This window comes from Hylaeus anthracinus, unplaced genomic scaffold (genome assembly GCF_026225885.1).
Source record: "Hylaeus anthracinus isolate JK02 unplaced genomic scaffold, UHH_iyHylAnth1.0_haploid 18613, whole genome shotgun sequence".
Lineage (NCBI taxonomy): Eukaryota > Metazoa > Arthropoda > Insecta > Hymenoptera > Colletidae > Hylaeus > Hylaeus anthracinus.
This window is the reverse complement of record NW_026534787.1, coordinates 871-20,803: the sequence shown is the minus strand read 5'-3', so window position 1 is coordinate 20,803 and position 19,933 is coordinate 871. Positions and strand designations below refer to the sequence as shown.

The window sequence follows — 19,933 nt, the reverse complement described above, 5'->3', positions numbered from 1 at the left end:
AAACAAAGTGTAAATTACTTCTAATATTCCTAATGTAAACAATTCTTTTTCAAGCTATGAACTGTCTCTAAATAAAAAGCTAAACAAAGTGTAAATTTAATCGATTATCCAGTTAATGGAATCATTCCAAACTGACCTGGGGTCAATGGCGCCAGCGTTATCCCAACTGACCGAGTTTCCAGGGGCGCAAAGCCAGCTCTTGACGCAGTAACAAGCCTGAGGAGTGTTGGCGTACCTGACGGGCCCCAGTACCACTGGAATCCCGTTGTTGTATATTGGATTAATCCCTTGGCAGCAGGTAGTGGGCACTGGGCACGTTTGTTGGTAGGTCACCACGGGGTTCACGACCCCGACGTTCACGGGAACCACGACCCCATTGCTGCACTGGATCGTGCTTCCACAAAGGACGCAGATTTGACGAGCAGTTGGAGGAGTTGTAGGATACTGTATCACTGCTGTTGGCATGCAACAGACCTGATTGCTGCTGGGACATTGGACGTATTGTATTCGGGGGTTGATCACACCCTCGCCTGACGATCCAATGATTCCATTTGGATCGCATTGCGTCACCAGCACGCATACACAGATTTCAGCATTAGGGGATTCTGAATTCGGGAATATAATTGGCGGAAGAGTTGTGGTCGTGGTCGTTGGTGCTTTGGTTGTTGTAGTAGTTGCTTTAGTTGTTGTAGTAGTTGCTTTAGTTGTCGTGGTAGTTCGCATGGTCGTAGTTGTAGTAGTAGTTGTCGTGGTGGTTGCGTTCACCAGGCGACAGCAGACTTCCAAGTCACCCGTACATCTTCTATATCTAAAATTAAAGTAACTAATGTTAGTTAATTTATTTTTGTTTGGTCACTTTGTTTGCTATAAAAAAGGAAGCAGTTTATTATAGAGAATGCTTCACATAACATGACATGTGACTCCAAAACAATTATAAATATTTTAGTTACTTCTCTTCAAGGTATCAAGATCACTGATGTTTTTTTTTAATAGGCAACACGAGTATAGTCTTCTAGGCTTTGGAAAGCAAATTCAACTACGTAATTGTGAAACAAAATTGTATCAAAGGAAATATGTCTACTGTTTCAAAGATCACTTGGATTTCCCTATCAAGGCCAGAGATTTGCAATTTTTTTATTTATACGATTTGTTCACTCAACAACGAAAAATATGACCTTGAATACGACTTCAAGTATTATAATATACAAAATTGTACTAAAGGAACTATATCTACTAAAGAAAATATGTCTTCCAAAGGTCACTTTGATTTTCCTATCAATTTCCTATCCTATCACTTTCCTTATTTTTTATTTAAACAATTTGTTCACTCACCGAATATCGATCGTTCCGATCTTATCCGGCGTGACGGTACCGTTGATGTCACACAGATAGTGAGGTATGCAAATGCAATCCGCGGTTGTCGGTATGGTCGGAATGTTCTCTATTCTCTGAATCTTGTGCTTCAGCTTCAGCAAGTGGAACAAGAACAAGGGTGACGATTCGAGCTGTCTCGTCGTACCTCGGCCAGGTCGATCCAGCGACACGGTTTCCGAAATCATTAGGACGATCGAGATAGCACACGCCGACGCGAGGAGCCGCGACATGACTTGTTTTCCGTCCAGTGGCTCGTCCTCTATTGAACGATTTATAACGCCAGTCGACGTTTATGTACACACAGGATGCCTTGTATTTCCTGACACACCGGGAATTACCAGATTCAGATAGGCGGCTAATGGTTATCATTGTTGCCAGGACCGATTCTCGATTTTACAAATAATGGGGGCACGTCACGGATTACTTGCGCCCCTCCACCCCGAGATAAATATTAAATACTTTCATGATCTTATGAAGTAAAATTGCAATTTGTGCTTGCGATTTCACCAGTAATCAATTAATCAAATAATTGGCTTTGAGAACGTTTTTTCAATGGGGTGCAAAAATATTTCACGTGATAATAAATTTAATACAATGAAACAATTGTATGTGACTTATCTAGGAGTGTGTAATCATAGACATTTAATTTGCACTTATTTCTCCTGTGATTGATCAAATAACTGGTTTTAAGAACGTTTTTTCAATGGGGTGCAAAAATATTTCACGTGATAATAAATTTAATACAATGAAACAATTGTATGTGACTTATCTAGGAGTGTGTAATCATAGACATTTAATTTGCACTTATTTCTCCTGTGACTGATCAAATGACTTGTGTTAATGACACTTTTCCAATAGGGTGCAAAAATATTTCACGCGATACAAAATTATTAATACATAAAGTAATTGTATGTGACTCGTGTAGAAGTGTATAATCAGCTGCTTTAAATCAGTAAATATAAATTAAATGCGAAAGGGTATTGAGAATTCATTATTGACCCTACAGCAATTCATTAAGCATTGAATACAATCGTAAAGCACGCGTAATTATTTTGTCACGAATGGTGTTTGACAATAAATGGAAAAAGGGAGAAGAAATTAGGTATACTTTTCTTGTTTCCTTCCGTTTTGCCATTGTCAAGAATTAAACCTTCATCTGTCGAAGAAGATTTATTCCAAAATTGCCACTAACCGACCATGCAGAAACGAGTATAATAAACGACCTACTTACCTACTAAACGTTTAGGTGTTGCTACAAAGTACCGTGAATAATTGCGATTTGATTCACGCGCACAATAACTCGAGGCGAATCAACTGATTGCACCCGAACAATATTTTCGCGATACTGCGTCCGATTTTAAACAATTAAAAAGAATAAACTTCAAAAAAGGATATATGAACAAAAGATCGCCAATCCTATATCTTCAGCAACTCGGCAAGTATGAACAGTAAGAAACTTTTGTAAGCAATTATTATTAAAAAACAGAAGCAAAATTGCTATTACCGGTCGCAGAGGTACGAAACAACGGTTTGTGCTCGTCGACGCGTGCGGTGCACAAAATGCGGACAGTTTCCATGAAACTACTAGTCACGCGATGTTTAATAACTTACTTATAAAACATCTATTTTTCTATTTCATTCGCGCACCGCGTGTACTACTGATTCTCGACGATTAAACCTAGATTGTTCTCAATTCTGTGCAGGTAAACGAGTCTATTCTATTTTTAACCGTTGTACCAATTACTCGAGGTATCAATGAGCGATCTGACAGTGAAATATGTACAATCGAGAATATTCTAATAATTGTTCCTCCTTTTTTGATTGTATAGAAGATAAGCTGAAAATAAAAGATACAAGTTCGTACTATTAAAGAAAAACGGAACGGAGTATACATGATACGTAATTAAATTCCAAAGTTACATTGAAAAATACCTTGATGTATAATAATATAGATAGGGATATAAAGGGTTACAGTCGTTTAAATTGCAATATAGTTTTTTAAACATCAGTATTCATGATACGAATTAGCAGACTACGTACGCTTAAATAATAACATAATAATATACATTAATAGTTAGAAAAATTAACGAGATACAAATATGTGTGTATATATATTGTACATTACGACGATAGTACGCAAAATTGTACCTTAAAGTTACAATTTCAATATTTCGGGCGCACGCATGAATTATTACCGTAAAAAGTTTCTCAGCGACTTCGCTCAGTGGAAAAGCAAACCAAAATATACCGCTGGACGCGCGTTCGATTCGCATCAATTCAAAATAAACAAGAATCGTTATCGTCGATCATTATCTGGAAAAATCTCGTTTAAACGTTACGCGATTACATATATTTCTACCTATAGGATAGGTTGCAATGTAACGGAGAAATTAACATTTGTACAATTCTCGTGGGACAAGCTCGATGAAGTGTTAGGATACACGTGTATATGATATTGACAAGCGAAATGAACATGGAACGAGAGTATGGAATGCACGGGGCGTAATAATCATCGAAGAAATTACCTCCGTAACGTAGGGACTATTGTGCTGCTATAACTACGTTATCACCTGCATCTGAATCGTAAACCACGCTGGGGCATCGGATTACGGCAACGTCATCTCGCGTTTAATTATGAATCATTCTACTCTGCGAAGTCGGCTGCCCAAGGCAGAAGCCCTCTTTGATAAAGTAGACACAATTTTAACTTGTTTGGAAAAATATAGTTAAATATATTATACGGTTTAACGAGTTGTGTTTTTATTTATCGACAACCGTGGATTTAAATTTTAATTTTAAATGTGTTATTGTTGTATATTCTTTTTTCTATGTATTGGGTTGTCCGGAAAGTCCATGTCGATTTTTGGTAGGTGGTGGTACAGGTCTGAATACAGGGTGTCCCAAAAATGTTGTAACACCTTGAAAAGGATGGTTGGGGAGGTGATTTGAAACAACTTTTTCTTTAGCGAAAATGTTGTCTGAGGCTTCGTTAAGGAGATATTAAAGGAAAACACTGACCAATCAGAGCGCGCGGATACCGTTGGAGCGGCCGCGGTAGCGGTATACGCGCGCTCTGATTGGTCATTGTTTTTCGTTAATATCTCCTCAACGAAGCCTCGGACAACATTTTCGCTAAGGAAAAAGTTGTTTCAAATTACCTTCCCAATCACCCCTTTCAATGTGTTACAACATTTTTGGAACAGTCTGTATATCGAAATGGTTGAAAATAAATAACATGTATACATCTCTTAACTCGTTGATCGCCACGTCACCCATATATGGGTGACAGTGATTTTTCATTAAAAATCTACGAAAATTAATTCTGAAAGTTAAGTGTCACAGAAAATGAATTTAAATGAAATACTTGAACTTTGAAGAAGTTACAAAACTAAATACCACAATAAATGCTTCATTACGCAGTTTCCAATAGTCTGTAAACAAAATTTAATCGCAGTAGAAATTTTGAAGAGTATTAGTCTGGCAGTGAACGTGTTAAAAGGTGGAAAGATTGTGGAACAAAATTGCACCTATGTGATTCAATAAATACATGTATATATATTATATGCCTTTAATTTTTGTTAGAAATTGCCACGAACTTTCTGGATAACCTAATAATTATAGCAAGTGAACCGTTACGAACCGTTTGGGTTCCAAAGTGTTTTTGTTCTGAAAATTGTATCTACTTTATAATTCGAGACCCTCGATAAAACGAATGAGAAAACGATCTTATTACTACCTTTTCCTCTTTGGTAACGTTACGCGTGTAAATGGAAAATTGCACGCAAAACCCTACCGCGTATATTTAATACTTTCGAATACTGCAGTTGACTACGCTAAAATTTGGTTCTTTTTTTACCTTTGCGAATAGTACTAATTATAATAAATTCTAAGCACAACAGCCTTACAAATAATTCGTATCGTTAAGATCTAGGAAAATCAGACTAATAACGGATTTTTAACCCTTTGCTGTCTCAAGCTCAATCAATATTAATAACAAACGTTGAAATACTGAATTAGTCTCAATGTATATTGATATCGTTATCAAAGTATTAGTCTAAATCTTATCTCCATAAAGTTGCGCGACAGCAAAGGGCTAAACAACCAATTGAGTGCATCCAATTGCACGAACCAATTAATTGGTTTCGTTATCTAAGCAACATGTTGCTTTTTTCTATACAGTCGAAATAGTCTGTCATACCGTACGCGATAGTCGCGGTGCATTGGCACGTCTCGTAGCAATTGTCATCCTTATTTCCTACTCATATCCTAACACTTATAACTACCAATTACTTTTGTAGGAACTTTGGTTATAAAAAACATTAATATGGTTAATTAATATACATACATACATTTATGAGCTTGCATCACTAATTCATTTACGATGGAGAAAAATTCGTATAGTACCGCGACGAAAGGGTTAAAATTAAACGTGTACAAAAGCAGTATCGACACTTTTAAGACCGTTTTAAGGATGACGGATAATAGGTATACGCTGTAGGTAAACAAGCGGTACCATTTTACGCAACTGTGCAACTGTTCAGTTACCAATTGGTCCGTTAATGAAAAATGATTAATAAGCGGCGAAAATTGTACCTTCGATACCGAACTAATCGTCCATCGTAAAAGCTATTCTACCCTAAATCTTACACGCTAGATAATATACAATACGATAAATATAATTGAGTATCGAAATTATAAGTATTCTGAAGATACTTTAATACCATCGACCCGAATCGAGATTTCGAAAGGAGCTCGGAAACTTTGGTTTGTCGCAACGCTCGTTCGCGTGCTACTATTCTCCGTCTTAGTTCAATGATTCTTAACCGCAACGTTTCCTTTATCCAATTTATTTCTTATTACAATTATTGGTAATTATAGAGAACAGGTACATCCTCACCGATTTCAATCATTTTTAAATATATTGTAGAAATCAACATTTTGAACAACTTTTTCCTACACATATAACCGTCGCTCGACCTTAGTTTCCGAGATATTTGCACTCTTTGTTCGATTAAAAAATAAATTAGTGTATCATATCTACCGCATACAGTCAAATATTCACGCAAGTTCATGTTTAATCCTTTGAAAGTAATCCGTTCAGTAACGACGTCGGTGTCAAGGGTTTGTTTAGGCTCAGAAAAAATTAGTTTGACACTGACGTCGTTACTGAACGGATTACTTTCAAATGATTAAAAATGAACTTGCGTGAATATTTGACTATATGCGGTAGATATGATACACTAATTTATTTTTTAATCGAACAAAGAGTGCAAACATCTCGGAAACTAAGGCCGAGCGACGGTTATACGTATAGGAAAATGTTGATTTCTACAACATATTTAAAAATCATCGAAATCGGTGAGGATGTACCTGTTTTCTATAATTACCCAATTATTTGCGATCAAAAGCCGTGGACAATTTTATCCATATCTCGATCTATTTTTAAACTACGCTCGAAATGGTTAAGAACCACTGTTCTAGTTTCATTTTCGCGCACGTGTTAAATCTGTGAACCGTCGAACAAAAAAAAAAAAAAACCCACTGCCTGAAACAGCGTCGATCCGACCATCAGTTCATCCAAGTGTGGCGAACAAAAGAATGTAAACACACAACGGTTTTCGTATCCCCGTCGCAACCTTCGATGAGACCTAATGATCGAACACACAGGAACAGAAAAGGTTTTGCGTGACGAGCAGAGTTCCAAGAAAACGATATATCGGGTACTGCGCATACACAAAGAATTACGATGCTAAGCTCCTCTGTTTTTATTTATTCGTCGCGCAAAATAAAACAAGGAACATTGACGAGAATAGTTATGAATGATCGTGTTCACTATTTATATATGGTAACTATTACGTTCTAGAGTCGAGTGAGATAAAAATTGAACGAACGAGCGCTGCAAACTCGCGCAATCAGATTCTATTTTTCAAAATTATATGCGCGGGTAATTAATGCAAGCGTTGTTATTTATTGGGTTGTCTGGAAAGTCCATGCCGGTTTTTAGTAGGCGGTACAGGTCCGAATATACAGGTCTGTATATGGGAATGGTTGAAAACAAATAACATGTGGACATCCCCTTAAAAGGTGGAAAAATTGTGGAACAGACCGATACATATATAATTCAATAAAAATAATAACATTATAGACGATCTCTTTAGTTATTCTTTCTTACTAATTTTATATACGGTCAGACAAAAGGTGCATCTGTATTTATAGACTCTACAATACTTATCTGAATTTATATTATAAAGGGAATTTTAAAATGTACAGTCAGTGTAAAAAGTATTCGTACAGCAACCAATTTAAAATAAATGGTCGTTGTGCGAATATTTATTACACTGACTGTATTTCAAAATATACATCAATATTCAATATGTATAGGAAAATGTTATTGAAAATGTTGATTTCTTCAACATATTTAAAAATCATCGAAATCGGTGCACCTGTATTTATGCATTGTACAATAGTTATCTGAATTTATATTATAAAGGGAATTTTAAAATGTATTTCAAAATATATATCAAAATTCAAACGTGTCTTTAAATGTTTCTTACAAATTGACACGAACATTCCGGACAACCCAATAGAACAGGATTAGGCAGGCGCTGATTTAGAATATCAGTTATTATTGTTTTAAATCATTTTTGTACCAATTACCCGCGTACTTGACTTGATTTCTCAATTCGCAAGCATCAATTTTAATTTTCCTTAACCCACACGAGCTAAACTTTGAATGTGACCCATCGGCTGAGTCATCGGATCTCGAATGTGTCAAAGCTACCCAATAATTAACGCGTAAAAGGAACTTCAACTCTCACTGGCCGTATTTGTCCACCTGACCGCTTAAAGGATTAAGTAGTTTATAAAGAATGCTCTCTCGTGTTTAATATAATACAAACACAGTCTTTGTAACTGTGCAACAACTCTGTTATAAATAAAAGAGAACTACATTCTCCATCGATATGTAGAAAAGTCATTCTAAATCTAATCGTATTATCGTCTCGTGGAAGAGAATATATATATATTTGCACTTAATTAGGCGAGTTAAAATCTAACTCTGGAATTGCTTAGGCCGTGAAACATCGTAAGATGAAAGAGGGATTTTACCGTTCGATCTGATTCTCAAAATTTCTTTCGACGGCGTAATTAGTTTAAAAGACAAGATCTGAATACGTAATCGTAGTAGTCGAACGAATCGTGTAATGCACGGCTTCCGCGTAAAAAGGGATTGTCTCGTTATCACAGTGCTCGTTGCATTAACGTCTAAAATCGTTTCGAAAAATACGAGTAAAGGTTTCGCAAATTCTACGCCAATGCGATCAAATTCCATATTTATCGTGATTAGAATCTTGGGAATGTATATTATAGAAATATAGTATGGAGCGTCGGAACTATAGCTACGACAAATATGTTTTTTAAACAAGCTACCGTGCCAATCATTGCGAACAAAATTCCGTCGGGATCGATACGTGTAAATGCGCGATACACGCTCGATTAAAAAAAAAAAAAAAAGAAAAAGATCAATATCAACTGCTGACTCGATGTTGTATCTGTAAATGCGCGTCTTCTGTCTAAGAAAATGAACGATGACGATGAAATTTGCGATGTTATTCGTTAAGGAACAAACGAAATATTTTCACCGAGAACATATGGCACGAAAAAGTATAAATAGTTTCTACGAACTATGATCTTTGGCTGTAGCCTCCTAATTTCTCGACAATCCGCGCTACAAGCTCGATGATCCGGTACAAGGTGACCCAGAATTACGTAATACTTAAGGCACTTCCGTTTCGTTCGTCGCAGGTTCCGAAAATTTATTTCACTTATAAAATTAATATTTATAAACCGTTTCGATCATTTGTTTATTTTGTATGTTACTTAGTGGCCTCCCGATATTTCTAATAGGCGCGTTTTCTACACTTTTGTGAATAGTTTCTAAGTATTTTTATTTTATTTCTCAATTGTTGTACGTTTGAATTTATCGTAGTTTTTTCGCTCACAATTAGTAATGTCAAAACTAATTATAACAATTTCGTTCAGAATTATCCTCCATTCTGGTTACTGTTCAATATTAAAGATGTATTAGTTAAAGACCGAGAAGTTAATAAAGATTTGTTCGAGACTGAAAAATTATCTTCGTCGTTATTATTCCCTCTACACCAACTATAAAAATGTTTCGATACCGAAAAGAAAATGTAAAATAAATTTTCCTCCCTGTTGCGCGACCTGGAGACTCTGTCCGTGTTCGACAGCGCAATCTGTACGACAGATATATTTGGCTGATAGATCAACGAGTGGTAACTTTCATTGGACAAAACGTTCTTAGGAATCTATTAAATATACATATATACATGTATATTGCTTATTACCGCTTGATATACTTTCGTTGATTTGTTACTTCGAAGGGTGTCAACGACACGATTACCTGCCAGCAGATGATACGGAGGAACGATCGAACATGTCGAATTTCGAAGCTCCAAGCGTCGAGCCCCCGAAGAAAATCGTCGCGTCGTTTTTTAACACGATAACGACGCGAGGACGTCGAGTAAAAATGCACGCGCATTTTTACTTGCGTCGTTTGCCCATCGAGTTTCTCAACAGTTTGAAGGCGTTCACGGTTGTCCACGTTCCAGGGTTCTTTGGACAGTACTTGATCGTATGGGCTTCGTCGCCAGTAGCGCCACAAATTGGACACGTGTACGCTCTGAGGACAGACAAAGGAGAAAAAACGGTGTGAATTGCGAGAAATTTAAAGCATTTCAAGTTATTTCGCCTGTTTGAAAATTCTAAGGTCCGTTGAGATTCGCTCGCGATAATTGTAAATAGGCCATTCGGTAGAGAATTAAAACAGCGTTTTTGTAACAAAGATAGTAACAGCGAATCGATTGTGCAAGGAAAACGGAACAGAGTTGAAGTGAAAAACATATACTTATAAATCTACGCATCCCATTTTATGTAACTGCACAATCGGTTTAATGTTACTATTTTTGTCACACAAAAATGCTCTATTGATTGGTCTAAAATTCGATGTTCGTTGTGTATCAAGACGTTGGATAAAATAGGTACAATACAGGTAAAATAAACGTTTGTTCGCTGCGACGGGGTGCTAAGAGAAATGTCTAAACCTCAGATTATATAAGATTAGAAATTACAAAAGATGAAACACTAAAGGACCATGGAGAAATATTTCTAACCACAGAAATATACTTTCTGAATCGTCTGCTGCATAAACGTAATTGCGTCATCTATAAATACATGGTAAAATTGAAATTTCGCAATGTCTACCTCAATACTGGACAACGGACGCGGCCATCGACGTCTTTCAATAAGTGTTCCCTGTAGTAAGTCTCTTCTTCGCCATTGTTTCTACAGAAAACGCATTCTGTAGGCAAAGGTTTCTTGTTCTTCTTGCGACGTGGCGGCGACTTTTCGTTCAATGCGTCGCTGTCCATATCTGGACAGTACTCGAAGTCGCGGCCATTGTGACGGAACTCTTCCATGACATCCTCAACTACAACATTCAACATCACAAAAATTATATCAATTGAGAGTGTAGGTAAAATTATTATGAATTATAGTTGTTTTGTTGTAAAAACTATTTATATTGGTTTGTCTGAAAAGTCCATGCCGATTTTTGGTACGTGGTACAAGTCTAAATACATATATGTGTTTTTATAGAATGTGACTGAGAGAAGATTAAAAGTTGTCTGTTTGCTTGATTATGTATTATTATTACACGTAAAAATCAATTATGTGCCTTTGTATTTGATTACTTATGATTGTGGTTTAAACAGAAATATTTACTCGCCATATTGTTTTTACAACTATATGTACATATCTTGGAATGGTTAGAAACAAATGACATGTGTACATCTCTTAAAAGGTGGAAAAAGTTGCGAAACAAAATGGTACTTATATAATTCAATATATATCAAATATAAATATAAACCGCGGCTAATTATTTTCTGAAAAAATTTCTGAAAAACAATTGTGTATATCCTTAATGATAAGCCTATAATTCTTGATATTATTATTATTCTTGATTCATGTTTTGCACTCTTTTTCGAAATTGTATTGTCGCATTGTATTGTATTTCATATATTATAATGTAAATCTATATATGTACTGATAATATGCACATCTATGTGCATATTGCTAATAATCCCGTAGGTGGTTTAATACCTTTAATAATAATAATAATAATAAAAATATATATATATATATATAAATATATATAATCAAATATAAATATATATTAAATATATATCGAAATTCAAATGTGCCTTTGAAGTTTTCTTAAAAATTGCCACGAACTTTCTGTACAATCCAATATGTATATCAGATAAAAATGCCGTCTTCGACTTCAAAGAGTATTTTTTAAATAAAAATTGTTAGTAGACCACGACTATGGACTGCAGAAGAAATACTAATGTGCAGACTGGATGTTTATGCAAGTTCATATCTTCATAGGTATAGAAAGGGAATATAAGCTTAAATAAAAGTTTCTTCTACTTTTTAAACTATTCTTGATATTTTATACACATTGCATAAAAGTTCACAGTCTAACAGTAATTAATCAAGAATGATAATGCATTGTCTCATTAAAATTTCTAAATTCGTCGCATGGACGAAAATACGTGAAATGTTTATGACATAGTTTTCCTTAGAGGCGCTGATAGAAAGTTTGAATATGAAAAAAAACCAAAACATAAATGTATGGCTGCTTAATTATCGCGCCGGATCGTTTATTTTCGTTGAGTCTTTTTGCCGACCGGAGGGTTCGATAGCGCATGAATCGAGAGAATAACGGTTGCTGTATCCGATTTCACACTTTGTAAACAGTCATCGTATTTTTAAGATGAAGGAGAAACCGCCATGGAATCGATGCTCGACCGAAAAGTAAATATAGAGTATCATAAATACGCGCTTCAAAATTCGATCGAGAGAAAAAGATTAACGACATTCGTTAACGTTTATCTTTGTTTTCATCTCGACCAAGTACACCCTACATGTATAGGTGACATCATTTTCTCGGAATTCGACAGCCTGTGCCAGCGTTTCTCAAACTCTTGATGGAATTAATTATTACGTGTTTAGTATACATCTAGATAGAAGTCATTCGTGTTTTACACATTTGACTAGTTTGTACTGCTTTTAACAAAGGTAGAATTAAATAACGAATAATAAATCTGTGGAAAGGTCATGCACAAAGGTCTTCGTGCACGAGAATAAAATTTGCTCAACTTAATGTTATTTCTATTCAAATAAAAATACGAAATGAATTGAATAATTTTCGAATAAACTAAGAATATCTCTACATTAATATAAATAGAAATTATTTCCAATTTAACTAAATCCATGTGTTTAATTATTCTTTGAATAATATTTTTAATCGGTATGTACCTATCCCATTCGAAAGATCAAGAACTCTACTTTAATTACACGTGATTACATTTTCTGTAGTGCGCCGTTCTAGTTCGGGAAACACCGCGGTAAATTAAGCTACGATCGAGAAGTAAATAGAAAGTATATTTACTGAAGTTTCTTGACTTCGGCGAATTGGACTCAATAAAGGGGTTCTACGAATCGACGATAACCAGTTGTGCCACGGGCACGTTTTAGAATTTCTCTTATCGATTCGACTGATTACTAAATACAGAAAGACCGGATCAAAACTTGGCGCACAATTACGATCTGGATACACAATTTGAAATTCGACTATCTGATATTTTAAGAATATCTAAAATGTTTCAGTTTAAATCTCCTGTGCTACATTATGAATATTTCTCAGTTTGATTTAATTAAAAAAGGATTCCTTTAAACTTGACACGAAACTACGTGTCACAATATGTATGTATCCATCGAAAACAAACGAAGTTTGTGGCAGATGACAGGGTGACCATAGCGAAACAGAAATTCGGTATACAAACTGTCGACGCTATTTCGTTATACATTACAAGATCCGAAATTCTCAAAAATAATTACTAATAATTAGTTTCTTTTATTCTAAACGAAAAGGGATGCTCGAAAAAATGTATATATCACATCTACCGAAAAGTTCTGTTCGTTTTTAGAATAACACAAAATAATAAATTTCTCGTATATTGAATAAATTTTATCGAATAATGTAATTTTTTATCATTATTTATGACATCTCGACAGGATGATTGCAATTTATATATCGTTTTTAATGAATACGGAATATGTATTTCTGGTAGATCTAATAAATTGTATACTAAAAAGAAATTCATGAAAACGTATAATAATCTGCCGACTTAATTTATGATTAAACGAACAATGCTATCTATGTAACTGTACGACGCAAAACGATTATGTTACAAGTTCCCTAGCGCGACATTGAGCGCACGGCAAATTAAAACACTTTGAAACACGAATCTGTTCCTCGCCGGCAAGGTGAACGAAAGCTATGATTTAAAGACAACCATCGCATCTATTTCCAGTAAATCCTAATTAATATGAAAACCGAGAAAAGAAACGACTTACCATTTACCGAAGGCGCAGATGTAGTCTTCTCGATCCAGAAGTTCGTAAACAATCTCTTCATTTCGTCCTCCAGGCTCGTGTTCAATGGATAAAACACGTTCGACACCTCCGGCATCGGTAATTGTTGCACGATCCACACCTGCCGCATCTCGATCAGTGTTGAAGATATGTTCGCGCGTTAACGCGCTAAATTGATTAAATAATTATTTAAAAAACGCGTGTTTAGCGAATAATTATTTAAGAAGTGAGTGTTTAGCGAGTAATTATTTAAGAAATAATTATCGAATGATAATCAGTCAAGAAACGTCGATGCGATGACAAGACGCGTAAAGAAAGTGTCGACAGGAGCGATCAGATGCAAAGTGTTCGAGCGGCGAAATTCAACTGGTGAGATTAACCGTCCGCGCGAGCTGCGAAGGAAGGGGACTGTGGTGGGGGCGCGCCTCTCCTTGGGGCCCGGAACCGCTCGGAACCGTTCGGAACCGTTCGGAACCGCGCGAGCTGCAAAGGGAGGGACCGGTGGTGGGGGCGCGCCTCTTCTTGGGGCCCGGAACCACTCGGAACCGCTCGGAACCCTAATATGCGAATACAAAACGGAAAGCAGCTAATTTAAATAATTAATAAAGACACTCGCACGTGTAATTTGAAGATAAGCCAAATTTAATTCGGATAAATTTTATGTTTGTGTTTTATCCTATCACCTTGAGATCTGACTACATTTTCGCATGTTCGAGGCTGGTTGGAACCTGATACATGCACTTTGATGTTACCGCCTGACAGCAACGGTGTTATATTCTATTTTAAATTCCTGCGTCGTGCTCGTTCCAAACTAAACAGAGATTTTTCACTTATAGTGAGGAAGAATCATCGTGGACAAATTTAAAAGAATAATAATAAAGAATTTGGAAAGATGACGTGTATAAGAAATATGACATTTTCAATTTTAATTTAATCCTTTGCGCTCGCGTGGCGCGTCTAGTAATTTTGTGAACGTGCAATTTCAAATTCACTTACATCAGAATACAACTAATTATTAATTGAAATAATAATACATCGAGTCATGAACGTTCGTAGATGTTTTTCTTCGAAGTAGAGTTTTTGATTTCACAGAAATTTATTATAAAAATGGACTGGATTTGATTTTACAGAAAAATTCCTCGAGCGCAAAGGGTTAAATTTACATTTGTATCGGATAAGAATTTTACTCATCTCTGAATTCGACGCAGCAACATAGACGATGTTCTTATCGGGGTGGTCGAGTCTTCTTGGCGATGAAATCAAAGAGACGGGAGGATATTCACTAATCTTCATCTTTATTGTTACTGTGTAAATATGTAGGCACTGAACAAATAATGTTTCATAATTTGTTTACAAACATTTACATTTACTGATCTCCTTTTTGTTCAATCATTGAATTCTCTGCGAGCAGCTTGACGACGTTGGTCAAGTCCGCTTTTATTCCATCTGCTCGAACCGTTTTTTATTATTATTTTTTTTTTCGTTTTTTTTTTTCTTTTATCTCGTTAACGTTCTTACACGTAAATACCGTTATCGTCTTTCAGCATTGTATGCACTCGACCCAATTTCTAATTACGATCTCAATATTTTATCAATATATATATATATATATATATTGATATATATATATGTACATATATATATATATATATATTGATATATATATATTCGCTTCATTTTTTGTTGTATGTATACTTTAATCTCTATCCGCTAATATATTGTTCTTCTAGTCTAAAAATTACCACGATTATTAAAGATAATATATACTTCTGGAAAATTATAATTAAAATAATTGTAAATATAATAATATGTCAAACATATATGTCCTGTGTCCATGTGTAGTATGAGTGTGAAAGAGATGACAGAATGAAAAAGAGAAATGGGGCTCGGTGTGGCAGAGGAGTTGGGAGGGTGGAGGGGGGAGGGGGGAGGGGGGAAGGGAGTGGAGGATTGGAAAGGAGATTAGGAAAAAGGTGGATTGCGAAGAAAAGGAAGAACTAGATAATAAACACAAATTCTAAACTTTGGCTAATAAGAAACAATTGGTCCGCGACGAGTGGAGAACGCGACGTTGCCCCGAAACCGATTCGAATAAACATCGTCGCGTTCCCCGATGATTTTTCGAAAAATATCATTATACGCAGAGACGGGCAAAAGTTTCCTCGCGCAACAAATGACGAACGGAAACGCATTCGGATAAATTTTTATTCGTTCATACATCGCTTAATTTTATAATTCCGATTGGCAATTATTATCGAACAAATTAATTCGCTTTGGAAACGACTCGTATCCGGGAAAACATTTTGCCCATCTCTGCCGTGCGCTAAGCTAAACGAAATCGGTACAAAGTCTTGCACAACAGAGACGAACGACGCCGAGAAAAGTCCCGTGTACGAAAAGGATGCAACGTGACCGCGCGTATAGTATTCATCGTTGGCGTTTATGCGTGCGGCTAGGGCCGAATTAAGGCGTGGGCTTCCGAAACGATTATATAAAATTATTCTCGTATATAAAATTTCTTTCGTATCAAATAATATCGAATCATTTTTCGCACGCGTTACGAAATGAAATTTTGTCAGCCGATTTTTACATTATATTTACATACGTCAACTATATATTACAAGAAGGATCTTTTTCGTTTAAAAATAAAAAAGTACTGAAAAAAGAAAAAAATGATTTTTCTCCATTATTTCCTTCAACTTTGGTTCAAAATGCACTGGTAAATAATTATTGCAGCTTCGACTTCCCGCAATACTTTCGAAAATATTTACACCTCGCGCTGTATCCGTGAGTCCAAGGTCTTAATTCGGTCCAGCGTTGTGGCGAGCGATAAAAATTCGATCTCGGAAAGACAGAAAGAATCTCGAGAACACAGAGGTGAAGGGAATGGATGGGGTGGTAGTCGAACTGTTTCTGTTATTTCATCTTTTTTTTTTTTTCATCTGTATCGTCTAACCGTTTCAGCCTTTTCTTCGTGTCTCAGGTATAAAACTAAACGGGCGATAAAGCCTTCGTGTAAAACTATACTCCATATACTTTGTTCTCTCTCTATTGTGCTCAAGTGTAACAACTTCTTTGCTATACATGCGCGTATTATTTAATTCATTTTTTTTTTGTTTGTTTAAACTTTTATTACAATGTTTTCGTTTCCCTTCGTCTTCTTTTGTATACGTATACACACACAGAGGATACTTTCCGTGTATTTGGAAAATTGACAGAGGACTCGATTGCGTTTTTGTTATACATGAGACACTGGGCAACGGCGCTGCTTGGTGGTTCGTGCTGCTGCTGCTCCCTCGACAACGAAATTTAAAACGCTTGTTTCGTATAATTCAACCCCACGATTGTTATTTATTTAAATTGCGCACGTATCGGTCGTGCGACGATTTAATTCACGTAATTTCGATTTTTTTTCTTTTCTCGTTTTGCAATAATTTTAAATTATGATCTTCGTATATGTCGATGTCGCGGTGGTCCGTTTTGGAATAGCTATATATATATATATATATTTATATAATTATTATAAATATATTTCGTACGTGTAGTGTCTCTGCGTGCGCATGCACACGCGCGTACACGTATACAATAGGTCCATGCGTTATAATTCTTTTTTTTCCATTTTTAATCTTTTGTTTCTTTCGTACGAGCGCGTGTAATGCAACGTGGTATGTAAACGTGTACCGTGTGTATGTGTGTGTGTTCGTGTGTGTCACGTGTGTACGTGTGTTTCGCAGTGTATACTAGGAATGTACATAGTGTACGTAGATATAATTAGGTTGTGTATAAAACGATGATACATACTAATAATTAATTATTCGTTTATATCAAACGACACATAATTATGATATCGATTTTTTTTTTTCATTTAGTCTCATGGTACGATGGCCCGCGGGCATCGTTCGCCAATAATAGGCTATATAGTCTTGTCCTGTCTTCTCGTACAACGTCGATGTACTTCCGGCGATCATGCGCTCGGCTGGCATGATCGCGCAGCGTGAGATTACGATTATTACAAGAACCTCCCATAATGAATGGCCATCAGTCTTTGAGTAAGTTTAATCTTAAAAAAAAAAAAAAAAGAAAAACAGAAACAAAAGCAAAGAAAACAATACAAACGTCTTTTATAAGAGATCTTCCCGTTTGTCGCTTTCGAAAAATCGAGTGGCCGCTTTTCTGCGTTGTCCGACACAGCTATAATTATTTTCAGAGAGAGCTCTTTTCCGGCGATACCAAACTTAATTGAAATAAAAGAAGAAGAATAAAAGAAGAAGATATCAATGTTTTTTCTTTTTTTAAGAAAGTAGGTGCGGTATTGCACACATTGCAGGCACAACTATAGACATAGCTGTAACAATTTTAAAACCTCGTTAAAGAATCGACGAAACCATGCGCATGTCTTTAAAAAGAAAAATTCTTTAACCCATTTATCGAAGCAGCGAAGCGAGAAGATCCCTTAAATTGTCTACAGGAAATCGCTGAATCCCTTTTTTGGCGGTCCAAGGTCGCTTCCCCATGCGCAACGAAGCAATAGAATAGTCAAACGACGGGGGAGGGGGGGGGATACAATTCCGTGGCCTTGAACGGTCAAAATATTACGCCAGGAAAGCCTCGCAGGAGAGGGTCAACGAGTACCCACGTAATTTGTACTTTCGCATTTAAAAATGATCTGTCTCCGGATAAAAGAGAGATGCGTCGTAAAAAGGAAGAAAAAAGACGTTTGTTCGCCTAGCGCAGAGATGGGCAGAAGTTTTATCCAGATAAAAATTTCGTGTAACGAATAAAAGATGAACGACTTTCGATTCGTTACCCGTTGAATAAAAATTGAAACTCGAATTATAGAAAGAAATTAATATCGTGATGCATATTTAAACGATTGCTCGATCGAACACATGACTGTATCTTCTTATTTAAATAAAATTTTGCCCATCTCTGATGTAGCGTCCGACGACGTAGGAAACTTTCCAAGGATCAATGGCCGATATATAAAACTACGTATATATCTATGTATATATATAAAAGGCAAAACGAAAACGATACACGATCTAAAGAAATTTAAAATCGAGTTCTTTCCTTTCTTTGTTCGGTGGCTCGACGTTGATCCTCAAAAACATGACCATCCATTCTGGACAATCCGCGTTGATTATTAATATTAAATATTAATACTTCTAGTCGTATACTCTTGCTAGAGTAAAAGTGGTCTTGTGGCGTCTCGATTACTGAGTTTCACCGAGACGTGCATAGGCAATACAGAGTGCTTTCAGCGCATGTATTCTTGCGTTCTTGATATGCGATATAGTACTATAACCTAACAAAACTTGTCCTTACATTTCTCATTTGGTATGTCTTAGTCTTATTTTACATAAAAAAGGTGAATAATAATAATAATAATAATAATTAATAATTAATAATAATAATAATATAATAATAATAATATTAATAATGATGATAATGAACGAGAGAGAGAAAGAAACTACTAGTCACTTAATGTACAAGGGTTCGATAATGAGAGACACAATGAAACTCGACGATAGTTAAATTAATGAGCGAAAACAGAATGAACAGATCTATCCTCGACGGTGTTTGAACAGTTCACGAATTAAAATCATCGAACCGGGTGCAAAGAGTTCTACCGTATAAAATGATACTTGTACGCGGTAAAATGGTCGGGTTCAAGAGCACTCGTAAAGTAATCGAAAGCCCTCGATCGTTCTACGCATCGGCGAAAATAAATTGATACGTTCGCTAAAAAACAAACAAAAAAATCAAGGGGGGAGGGGGGGGGGCGAAAAAGGAAAAAAAACCACGAAAGTAAAACGTAAAATAAAAACGAACGGAAAAAGAAAACGTAAAACAGCTTTCTCGCGTTCCGGAAAATACTACTCTGTTCCTCGTCACGCTATCCTCCTGGCTCGCGGAGCGATCTATCATTTAAACATCATCTTTATCAATTAGTAGTCAGTCGATTTTTAGAATTTTTCTCTAGAGAAAAAGGGATATATATATCTATACATATATATATATATATATATCTATATAT

The 19,933-nt window shown here is 35.9% G+C and overlaps 1 protein-coding gene across 2 annotated transcripts; it reads right to left on the bottom strand.

Annotated features, from left to right (window-relative positions):
* Positions 1–140: 140 nt before the first annotated feature.
* Positions 141–14,272, bottom strand: LOC128892804 (uncharacterized). Of its 2 annotated transcripts, XR_008461183.1 has the most exons (5): positions 13,879–14,272; positions 10,660–10,885; positions 9,800–10,078; positions 1,333–1,693; positions 141–808 (listed from the first exon to the last, which is right to left on the bottom strand). XR_008461183.1 is itself a non-coding variant. In XM_054153356.1 (3 exons), exons 1-3 carry the CDS (start codon positions 14,024–14,026, stop codon positions 9,940–9,942), a joined length of 513 nt encoding a protein of 170 aa, XP_054009331.1. In that variant the 5' UTR covers positions 14,027–14,272; the 3' UTR covers positions 9,706–9,939. The 2 variants fall into 2 exon arrangements, 1 of the variants encoding a protein (XP_054009331.1); XM_054153356.1 differs by lacking the exons at positions 141–808; positions 1,333–1,693 and having other exon boundaries at positions 9,706–10,078.
* Between the last annotated feature and the right edge of the window lie 5,661 nt (positions 14,273–19,933).